The sequence below is a fragment of the Rhinolophus sinicus genome, chromosome 14, assembly GCF_057876585.1.
Source record: "Rhinolophus sinicus isolate RSI-liver-muscle chromosome 14, RSI-T2T, whole genome shotgun sequence".
NCBI classification, from domain to species: Eukaryota; Metazoa; Chordata; class Mammalia; order Chiroptera; family Rhinolophidae; genus Rhinolophus; species Rhinolophus sinicus.
This window is the reverse complement of record NC_142514.1, coordinates 138390661-138402817: the sequence shown is the minus strand read 5'-3', so window position 1 is coordinate 138402817 and position 12157 is coordinate 138390661. Positions and strand designations below refer to the sequence as shown.

The window sequence follows — 12157 nt, the reverse complement described above, 5'->3', positions numbered from 1 at the left end:
AAGCACTTCTTCCGAAGGCCTCCGGCATCTCTGAAAATGGTGGCAGAACTATCCATTTTTCTTTTAAAATAACAAACAGCTAAAGCCCCATGGTTCAGTTCATGTCAGAGCTTATTAGAAATGTGATGGTAGTTCAACTTTCACAGGATCTTTCACAGTCTTCATTTCACAGATTATGTCGTGGGCCTCTGGGGTCTGACACTTCCTTCAGCTCTCTTTGCAAGGTAACTTTTTAAATTCTGAAAGCATTCTCTGACTGAGTTTTAATTTCCTTATCGAGTTCTTCTGGGGCTGGGCTGTGTGAGATTGCTATTCTCTGGTGTCCCTGGAAAAGATAGAGGTTTGGGGCTTTTTTCCCCTAGTTTTCAGCATAAATACTTTATGATTCCCATGTCTTAAGTGCTGTCGAGACACTCCAAGGGGTCCCCAGGTATCTTACCTGGCATCTCTTTCTGTTTGTACAGCCCTCATAATGTTTGTTGCCTGACGGTGATGTCAGTAGATTCAGTCGTGTGATGATTTCTTAAAGTGAAAGCTGATGGGTGAAGTGGTTGACTTGACCCCTCCTGGGACCTCTCTTTGTTTCCCTGGAGGATCGTTCTCTAGTCCCTGATCCCAGGGAACCCAACCTTATGACCCAGCGAGCCTCCACATGAGCCTCCCGGCTGTGGGACCCCCTCAGCCTCTGTCCACCAGCTTGTGCTGGGGCCCCTTTTGCAAGCTGGGCCGTGCAGGCCTGATGGCCAGGACTTCACATCATAGAGCCTGGGGAAATGGGTTCTTTCAGCTTGTTTGTTTTATCCTCTGCCTGTGGAACTTTGTCTTTCAGAAATCCGTCTTCCCATCAGTACTCCAGTTTAAATAAAATCTAAAGGCTCCCTTGTTCAGTATACCTTTTTAAACTCTCTGTTTTTCTTTAGTCAGGCTTTGGCAGGAAACCTTTCAAGCTGAGCCCAGGGGAAAAGTGACCACTGGCACAGATTTCAGCCTATGCTTTTGGCCCAAGATTGTTTCTATTTTTATTTTGTTTCTTGTTTTTGTTAACATCCAGGGCAAAGATTAAACACTTTCACTTATCTGGTAATGGTGAGAGGTCTTTAGATTGCTTGCCTCTGGGCAGGAGACTGCTTGCTTAAAACGATTAACTCTCAGCTACCTCCTGGGAGATAAGACCTAGTTGTTAAATTTGGCTTTCCCTAAAGGAGGCTCTGTGCTGCTTCTACTTGATCTAAGAGAGAGAGAGGAGAAAGATAAATCCCAACTTTTGCTGGATTTTGAAAAAGGATAGTAGCCTAATTTATGGAGGTTGTTTTTTGAAAAAACTAACTTTATGTCATAATTTCTTAGCTGCCAAAAGACGTAATTCTACCTCAGCTTCGCCTTGGCAACCCACTTTTGGCACTCTGTGCAGCCCTGTCGTTGCTCTGCATTATTTAAGCAGTAATCTTTAAGAAGGTGAGAAACTATTATTGCTTTTTAGCACAGTTGACATGATATTGGCGCAGAGTCGGACCTAGAGCTTCAAACATTTCTAATGGCCGTCCACCAACTTAAACACCTCCACGTAGAGGTCTCGCTGCCATGAGGTCATAGCTTGCTACACGGGGGAGAAAGAAGAAGATCAAATGTTGTTTAAAAGGCTTTTTCTTTTTTCTTTTTAAGTATTCTTATTCCACCGAGTTGTAGCTGTAGATTTTGGCTAGGATCCAGACAATCAAGATTTAGCATTTTGACCAGCTGTGATCTAGTAATGGTCCTCAGAGGAAACATTTTGGAGGAGGGAAAGACACATATCTGAGACTGTGAATTGTGCTCTTTCCTAATACTTTACAGTGTGAAACCTGGTTGTAGACAGATAAAACAACCACAAGTGACTCTGAAAGAGAATAGGAAAAAAATATTTTCACACAACTGAAAATTCACCCCAGCCTCAGGAACTTTCTTGATGTGGTAAATTTTTATTTTTCCTTTATTTCATTTTCCCCTAAGTCTCCATGTTGATATCATTTCATGGCAGAACGTATTTCTGTTCATAATTGATGGTTAGAATGCATCAGCATTCCTGTAACAGCCTACCAAGTCCTAGGAAGTAAAAAAAAAGCCACACAAACTTAATATAGTCGAGAAGAGAAGAGAAGGAAAAGAAATCAAGCCCCTTGACCAAAAAATTATTGTGGTTCTCACTCTTCCCTCAAACAGAAGTAGAGATCAAATGTAGGTATTTTGTTGGCAAGTCCTAGCGATTGGGAGAGAGAAAGGAACTAACATTTATTTTGCCTTTATAAAATCACAGTTAGTTGTTTTGTGACCTTAGGCAGGTTACCTAACCTCTGTGCCTCCGTTTATCTGTAAACCAATGTTCATAATACTTCATAGAGATGTGAGAATTAACTGAGATCATGTATATAGTTATTAACAGAGTATTTCAGAGTACTTCACAAATATTAGTTGCTATTGTTTTATTACTAATAATTTATGGAGTACCTACTCATTGTATATCTCATTTAATTATTACTGCAACAACTGTTAGGTGGATATACCTATTTTTCAGAAAAGGAAACATAGATTCAGAGCAGTGAAGTAGTTCCCCAATCTTTTATCTTTTATAATGGCTAACCACATGTGGATATCTGAACTATTGCATATGGGAGATGTGGAAATGGGGAACACATTTTAGACCAATGCTTTCTTGCCTTGTTTTCTCTCTCCCAATCCCTTTTCTGTAAAATGACGCTATAGCTTCAGGCAATAAAACCAACAGAAAGGGGGAAAGTGGTAGAGGCAAGGGTGGTAGAGTGGAATGAACTGGGTTCTACCATCTCCAACTTGTCTTCATGGCAAAATATTTGTACAATGGTTATAAAAGTTCTGAACATGGTTCTCCTCATTTAGGTTGGGGAAATAGAGAAATTCTCTCTCTTATTTAAAAAAAAAAAAAAAATCTCTCTCCCTGAAGCTAAATTCATACAGAAAAAAATGATACATCAGGGGCTTGGGGACAATTGGAATGCACCATAAAGGATTCTGGGAAGTTCTTATAGTCCCTAAGCATTTGGTAGATCATGTAAATAGAGGCAGTGTGAGCGTTTCTACTTTATTCAAAGCCTTCCCTACCCCATGTCCTTAAGAAAAAAGAAGAAAACTGGAATGAAGTTTCACATAGGGGCAGAATAAATCTTTTGATTGATTTAGTACTTTTTCTCCAAAACCCTTTTACACTGGCCTTCATTCTTTATCTGCTTCTTGCAGCTAGCTCCCTGATGTGCACAAGTGGAGAAGAGGGTGGGTGGGAAGAGTTCTATTTGTTCCTGCTTTAAACAGTATTCCGTGTAGGGGACAACAGTAGAAGGAAGGAGATCTAGATTCTGGTCTTTCCTCTGTGTTCCTGTCCAAGACACTAATGTCTTTGAGCCTCAGTTACCCCTTCTGTAAAATGAGGATAATACTTTTGGAATCTGAAGCCCATGGAAGTTAATAATAATGACAGCAGCCACAATTACAGCTACTACTGCCATCAGTATATATGCCTGGCATCCTGCCAAGAATTTGAAGTGCATTAATGTTAAGTTTTTACTGTAGTCCAATAATCTCTTTGACGAAGGAGAAAACTGGAGCACAGAGAAGATAGGTGGCTGCCTACAGTCATATAACTAATAAGTGGTGAGTTCTACCTTAATTCCACTTAGGGTCATGGTGGTGGCAGAGCTAGTAGTAGAATCCAAGTCTTTTAACATCGTTTCTCATCACCACCACTATCTCAAGATACAGACAGTGTTTCCCTGAAAATAAGACCTAGCCGGACAATCAGCTCTAATGCGTCTTGGAGCAAAAATTAATATAAGACCGGTATTATTTTACTATAATATAAGACCAAGTATAATATAATATAATATAATATAATATAATATAATATAATATAATATAATATAATATAATATAACATATATAATTAACATAATATAATATAATACCAGATCTTATATAATATAATATAAGACCAGGTCTTATATTAATTTTTGCTCCAAAAGACGCATTAGAGCTGATTGTCCGGCTAGGTCTTATTTTCAGGGAAACACGGTAGCTGAACAGACGACAAAAGGTAACTGGCTGCAGTAAACAAGGACTCACAGAATGAGAAAGAAATCAATCACCTTAATTTACAGAGGTCAGAGATTTGATCCAAAGAAGCCAAATTTAAGCCAGGCTGTTCTCCTTGACCTCTAAACTCCAAACCACTTGGCTCCTCCCTCATCACACTATTGTTTGTGACCCTAGGATATCCTTTTTCACTTGTAGCAAAAGGTTTATTATTAAGTAATTTAACAGGCCTGATGTGGTTCAGTTATTCAACAAATCATGCCATGTTTTCACTAAACCATGCTAGTAAACTTGCAATTACAGTATCTTTGAGTTGTTGTTTTTTAATAAATCCCTTTTAATTGCAGCATTAAACCCCAGATTCATGTTTCTAGGTTTCCAGTTTGGACCTAAGCCAAACTAGAAGAGACATTCACCTAAGGCAAATGGCTGATGAGAATATATGCAGTGAACTGGGGGACCCGTTTCAGTTGCTTACACCTCAGGCTCTCCACCCCCAAACCTAGTGCTTTAGACACATAGGGGCTCACTCCTTGGCAGGAGTGAGGACAGAGCAAACTCCCACATTTCCTGCTGCGTCCACTCCTCCCCAAACACCCATGTTTACTTAGATTGTTTCTAAGAGTAGAAATTCCCTATAAGTTAACCATCACAACTTAAATAACATACCAATTTCATTTGATAAGGAAATTGTCAACAGCCTTTAAAAATTGGTCATATAATTAGGAAACCTATGCGTTTTGACCTCTTCTTCCATCTAGATAATGATCCTGAAGCCAGACTGTAATCAGACAAAAAGAATCTTAAAACCTTCTGGGCATCCTTTTCTGATGTATTACTTGTTTTTTTAATCGCTACCTTTCTCTTGTTAGGCAAAACTAGAGGCAAAATGCTCGTGTTTTTCATAAGAATTTAGCTAGTACTGAAATGTGAAATGAAGGTTCCTTCTGGAAACCTATTAAATACGAAAATCAAATTTTATTAAAAATCTATACATTGTGTTTTTGCACAGAGATGCTTACAGCAGTTTTTGTTTTTTGTGTTTTTTTTTTAATTGGGGAACAATGTGTTTCTCTAAGGACCATCAGCTCCAAGTTGTTGTTCTTCAGTGTAGGTGTGGAGGGCGCAGCTCAGCTCCAAGTCCAGTCGTAGTTTTCAATCTTAGTTGCAGGGGGCGCAGCCCAGCATCCCATGGCCAGCAACCTTGTTGTTGAGAGCTCCCGCTCTAACCAACTGAGCCATCCGGCTGCCCCTCCGGAAGCTCAATGGCAGCTCATCATCTTCAATCCAGTTGTGGAGGGCACAGCTCACTGGCCCATGTGGGAATCAAACCGGCAACCCTGTTGTTCAGAGCTTGCACTCTAACCAATTGAGCCATCCGGCCGCCACTACAGCAATTTCTTAATAGTTAATTTTAGAAATATCCTAAATCTATAAAATTAAGGGAATGATTAAGCAAATTATGATATTCTGTTCAATGAAGCAACCATTTAGAATTGTTTACCAAGAGGTTTTAATAGCATCCAACAGCAGGAAAGAGAATTGTGTATATATATATATATATATATATATATATATATATATATATATATATATACCACAAACACAACATTAGGTTTGTTTGGTCTTTTTAAATTAAACACACATACATGAAATCAAAGTCTGAAAGGAAAATATCCAAAATTAATAGTGGTTATTTGATGGGTAATAGGCTGCGAGTGACTTTTATTTTTTATGGTTTATATTTTTTGAATTTTCCAGGGAAAATTATTACACTAATTAAAAATGTATGTGTGTTTGTATATATTTTAATATAATCATTCAACACGTAAGCTGTTTAGAGCTCAGCTATCTTAAAAATCTGGAACATTACTAAGATCCTGGAAATAAAAATAAAAAAATGAATTCTGAGCAGCCAAAACTAATGTTACAAAACTCATATAATAACACATATTATGCCCAGTTCATCTGCTGGCCCATCACTCAAATCCTCTTTATTCTTACTTTGCACACAGTTCTCAGGACATCGACTTTACAACACAGCAAGTTAGAAATAAGCATTAAAAAAAGAGAAGCCCCCACAGGCAAGAGCACTAACACAGCTTCACTGCCTGTGACAGTTAGAGAGGATACTGCAAGGCTTCTGCACAGATTGGGGACGCTTAGACTCATGTCCTGAGAAACACACCACTGAAAATCCCATAGTCTCTTTCCAGTCATAGGTTAGTTATACATGTTCGTGATAGCCCAAAGTTATCATGAAAATACCTTTTCGTTTCACTGACTCTTTTTAAGATTACAAGAAAGACATAAGTAAAAAATTTTGAAAGGTTTCATCGCACATGGCTAAAAATAGAAAAAAGACAAAATGTGACTAAAAGGTGAACTTTAGCTATGTGGACTTCTTTGTCAACCCATAATAACTCTTTTTCTTACTGTTCTTAAGAGGGAAAATGTTACTGTTACTGGGGTTTTCCAAATTGTATCTCATACTATCATTACCTGGGTTCGCTTAAAAATCCAAGGGAACTGGAGATGTCAGAAAATACCAACGTCTCCACCTCTAGAATCCATTCATTGAAATAGGAGTCATACCCCAGGGCTTAGATATAGGGTGGGGCGAGTTAAATGAGAAGGCCAGTAGAATGGCACTAGCTTGATGTCTGGCATGTCGTTGGCACATAGCAAATGTTATAGTTGAATTTGAATATGATTTTCCCCCATGAGATATAACAGACTGCATGGGTTCTACAGTAATACCTAATCCAGTTCAGATGTGGGTTCTGCAACTTTGAACAAACCACAGAACCCACCCACCTGCCTACCTTTTTCACAGGGTAGATGTGAGGATTCGACGTTATTGATGCCCAGGAAAATGGTAGTTCCCTTCCCATTGTAGTTGGCGGAGGGATATTACACTTTACCATGTTTCCCCAAAAATAAGACCTAGCCGGATCATCAGCTCTAATGCATCTTTTGGAGCAAAAATTAATATAAGACCTGGTCTTATTTTAATATAAGACCAGGTATAATATAATATAATATAATATAATATAATATAAAATATAATATTAGTATAAGACCGAGTCTTATATTAATTTTTGCTCCAAAAGACGCATTAGAACTGATGGTCCGGCTAGGTCTTATTTTCAGGGAAATACAGTATTACTTTTCTGTTGTGCAAAGTTGAGAGCTTTCAGGGAGTCTCAAAATCCAAGAGGGCTACAAAAAACCCTTTTGTCAGCCCACCTGGAGCCCAGCAGCGTGGGGAAAGAAGGGTGGGGTCATGGTGGCAGCCGGGGAAAGTGTTATGTCGTTCACCCTTCATAGCTATGAGGGCTTAAGCACCTGGCCTCTACTGCATTTCCCCAAAAATAAGCTCCCGTTAAGGTCATCAGCCAGATGGACGCATTTAGTACGTTATGACGATGTTCCAGAAGAAGATGACATGACTGTATTGAATAAATGTAGATTGTTGTACATGAAAAAATAAGACATCCCCTGAAAATACACCCTAATGAGTCTTTTGGAGCAAAAATTAATATAAGACCCAGTCTTATTTTCGGGGAAACATGGTAATTCCATGCCAGTAATATCACCTTCCCGATTCCAGGCTGGTTCACCTGGTGCTTCTCACCCTTCCTGGGCTGGGGTCACAACTAAACAGCCTGACCTGACTACCCAGAATAGATTGTCTGTGGGTGGTGCTGATACCCTGTTTGGGTTTGATTACCTGGGCCCCTGCAGAATCAGTTAGAGACTGCCTGTCAGCAAGCGGTAGACTGAAAATAACTAGCTTCGCAGAAATGTGTAGCTTCCCCAATTACTGTGAGTTTTGACAACATATTAACTTAAAGCCTAGCTTAAGACCAGTAGATTTTGCTCTGTTTTGTTTTTCTTGAGAACTGAAAACAGTAATTTACTAGTCTACTTGCCCGGTTCTATGCACCCCACTTGGCCACCCCTAATTATAAAATCTCTCCTGGCACCAACACTTACAGCCAAGCAAGGGAGTCTGAGGGTCTCACGGATTAGAAGCCTTGTGGTTGCCTTTTCTCAAGAAGAATAACGCCTGCTTAGGTGTCTGAGACCACAGAGATAATGCAGAAATTGAGAGAAGGAGGAGCAGGGAGCTGGTTTAAGGGCTTGTGGCTGTGGACACAGGCAGAAGGCACCTTAGATCCTTTCTTCTGTTTCAGGGCACTTATCACAATTGTAATTTGAAAACGTATTATTTCAGCAATTCTGAATGTCTTTCTTCTACAAGACTGGAAGCTCCTCAGAGGCAGGGCCTACTCTGTCTTGCGTCTGTTTCCCCTCCCCAAGGCCTGACACATGGAAGAGCTGTTTGTTGGGTGGATAGAGTTGCAGGTCTGCTAGCCTCGGCTCCTGTCTAGTAGTCGCCTTTTCCAAACCACTTTTCTATGTATGTTTCCTCATCTGAAGAACACAAATCAACTGGATCTTGTGTTCGTACCTCCTTCTGTCTCTGGACTCGGTCTGGTCATAGTCATATTGCCGCTGACTAGCTTCATCCAAGTATAATATCATTAACTGTGATCAATACTCCCGAGGTGGTTTAACTAGTACAGTGTATACCATGACCATTATTTTCAGGCTCTAGATACTCTATTTCCATTAACTAGTTGTTATTTATTATTTCAGACTTAAGAGTAGTAACATATACTCTGCTTTCTTGACAGGGTTTTGGTGAGGACCAAGGGAAATGATGTATATGAAATTACTTTAGAAACTAAAATGTTTTATATCACTAAATAATGACTATTATTGCTGGCCCAAAGTGTCTTCCTAAGAAGTAACTCAAGTTGGAGAAAAGACACTGAAGACCAAACTTATAAAACATGTGTGTGACTAGCCTTGTAAAGGAAAAGTCATTTCCCAAGTTAATGTTTCATTAGAATATATATATATATATATATTCATATCCTTGACCCTCTCTCTGCCAGTTCTCTAATCCAAGGTGATTAGCATTCGGGTATTGGAAAAGCTATTGATCACCGTGCCATGATGTGGTGCCTTGCCACTGCTTCCCTGAGGGATCATGGCTAAGCATTTAACTTGTGCCACATGAGGATACCTGCTTTATGAAGATAAAATGAGAGTTGAATGTGAAAAACAAGAAGAAGAATATGGGCAGCCCTTCAGATACACGAAGTTGATTCCATTCCTCATATATTGTTCTTTTCAGTTCCAGTTCCTCCAGTTACCTCAGCTCTTCCCCCCAGGGCATGGTTTCTATCCCCCATCCTAACCTGGGCACTCTCCTCTGGATCTATCTCAGTGTGTCTTATGTCCTTTTCCAAGGAAGCTCCCAAAGTTGAGTTCAGAAGGCTTCATGTTGTTTCTTCCACTCACACACTACGATTAGTACCGAGATTGATTATTACCAGTTTTTATTATCTCCAACCTAAATATGCTGTTTCCTCTCTCTGGATCCAGAAGGCTTAAGCTGAGTTCTGAAGTTGAAAGTTAACTTCTCGTTTCTGTTTGTCTTCTAGTGACAGACACCACACCTCCAGTGCGATCCCTGTTCCAAAGAGACAAAGCTCTATCTATGGGGGTGCAGATGTAGACTTCTCTGGCGGCATCCCTTCACCGGACAAAGGACACCGAAAACGGGCCAGCTCAGAGAATGAGAGACTCCAGTACAAAACCCCTCCTCCCAGCTACAACTCAGCATTAGCCCAGCCTGTGGCCACCATCCCCTCCCTGGGAGAATCTGAGAGAAAGATAACCTCTCTGTCCTCTTCCTTGGATACCTCCTTGGACTTCTCCAAAGAAAACCAGAAAAAAGGAGTAGGTTTGGGTGACAGCTTGAGTGGAGGCCATGTGAGTCTGAACACTAGCCAAGAAGAAGGAGAAGCCCTGTCTGGGCAGCCGGACGCAGTCAATGGCCCTCTCCTCCCCAGCGAGCAAGCTGGCTCCTCCAGCGCCCCACCTCCAGATGAGTTCCACCCGGTCTCAGAAGCTGAGCTCTGCTGTACCGTCGAGCAAGCAGAAGAGATCATTGGCATGGAAGCCACGGGCTTCACCTCAGGCGATCAGCTGGAAGCATTTAACTGCATCCCAGTGGACAGTGCCGTAGCAGTGGAGTGTGACGAACAAGTTCTGGGAGAATTTGAAGAGTTCTCCCGAAGGATCTATGCACTGAATGAGAACGTATCCAGCTTCCGCCGGCCACGCAGGAGTTCTGATAAGTGAAGTGAGCAGACAGACAGTAGGACCAGGACAGGGTCGCTGCCTAAAACGAGGATAAAGCTGCACTGGTTACCCTTTGTAATAATTATGACACAAAATGAATATTAATGGAGGATATTCCTCAGAAAAACAGACTTTGTGAATCGAGGAGGGACTCAGGATCATTGTGTATCCGTGGGCCAGACAAAGTTAGATTTTGCTTGCAAGGTTTGCTTTTCAGGCCTGTCGATTGTTTTAAGGCAAAAGTCACTCTAGCTCGAGTCACCTTATAAGTATTTGTCTGCTTTTTTATTTACACTTCTGTTATCCTCAGAGGGAAGATGATAATATATAAATAATATAATAAACTCACCTTTAGTTTTTCATAAGCATTTGCCCGTACCCCAGTTTATAAAACTTTGGGAACATTGAATATTCAGAAAAAGGTTTCTGCCATTTACTGAAGGATCTTTGCCCATCCATTAGCTTAATGAATAAGAAGCACAATGGTCTCCTTAGACCCAGGCCCATCTGTCCCTGGCCCTGACCCTGTCCCCAAGCCCCACAGGCAACTTAAAGACTCCACTGTTGCCGCATTTCACAGCGGATGGGTTGTGCATCCTGAAAACAGGATATCAGATTCCCTGGTTCTTTAATGCAGTAGCCATGAACTTCCACGTCCTCTAATCAGCCATGCCCTTGACGTAGCTCTCAAATTAAATGAAAAATCTCACCTCTGGTGGAACCTAGGGAACCCTCAAGGACCCCAAGGTTACTACAGTCAGATGGCATCCGATCCCCTTTGGGAGCCAAAGATTTTACGTGGGCAGATGCTACAGTCAAAAACTAGGCATGCTTTCTGGCAGTGCCCTCACCAGACAGAAACTGCTATGTGTAAATCCCATGTTAATTTATTAAATTTCAGTTGGAAAGGAAGGCACTGTATGTGATGAAATATATGTAGAGAGTCAGGCTCTCCAATGTGCAAACTGCAAGGCAGTTGAGGTAGTTGGATTACGAGACTAAATGAGGCATAGAATACTATTGGTATATGTGCAATTGCATAAATATTAAATTATGTTTTTGAAGTCTAAATGTCATCCCGAGAGCTCACGTTTCATTTGCTATTGCTTTATATTTTATATACCCAAGGACATCGCCTCAGGGTTGCAAGCTCTTTAAGGAAAATTTATCCATATATCCATGTATTATATAGAAGAATAAAAATCGAGTTTACTTCACTTGACCTGATTTTTTTTTTCAGCTTCGAAATTCCTCTTGAACATACATCTCCATACTCGTATGTTACGTCCTGACAGGACTCGCCTGAACAAAAACCGGGGCTGTATCTAAGCCAGTGTTGTTGACTTCATTTGAGTTTACACATTGTTATAGCAACACAAACACCCTCGCAGGTGTACACTCTAGTAGCTGCGTTTGTCCTACATAACATCTTAACTCATAGGTTTCATAATCGTTTTCGTATTTTGTCCAAGCACTCCTGGGCTCAATTTTAATTCATAGCAACATTGTGAAATGGAATAGTTCATGTTGTTATTTTCCATGTAAAGAGAACGCTCAGAATCATTGCATGACAGACCCAACCTGCAAGCAATTAAGAGCTTTAACTTGATCTGAAGAAATCCATATGAATTCCACATAAAGAGGTAGGACTGCCCCAAGGCTGGAGCAGAAGTCGTAGAGTCAGGGCTTCTTTGCACTGTACTGTCATTCATTTTAGAATCAAAGACGGTGCGGATAGACATCATCTTGGATGTATATCAGACTGGTTTCTGGGGTCCTCCAATGAAGTAGCATCTACCGCCCCCCCAAAAAAAAAAGGTTTTTTTGAAGGACTGTG

The 12157-nt window shown here is 40.5% G+C and overlaps 1 protein-coding gene across 1 annotated transcript in view; it reads left to right on the top strand.

The window, feature by feature from the left end:
• The window catches only part of UVRAG (UV radiation resistance associated), a 274598-nt gene extending 263061 nt beyond the window's left edge, over nucleotides 1-11537 (top strand). The window contains exon 15 of the mRNA XM_019726447.3: nucleotides 9618-11537. Within this exon, the coding sequence (XP_019582006.3) occupies nucleotides 9618-10320 (703 nt within the window). The 3' untranslated portion in view covers nucleotides 10321-11537. The remainder of the gene's footprint in view (nucleotides 1-9617) is intronic.
• The last annotated feature ends 620 nt before the right edge of the window (nucleotides 11538-12157 follow it).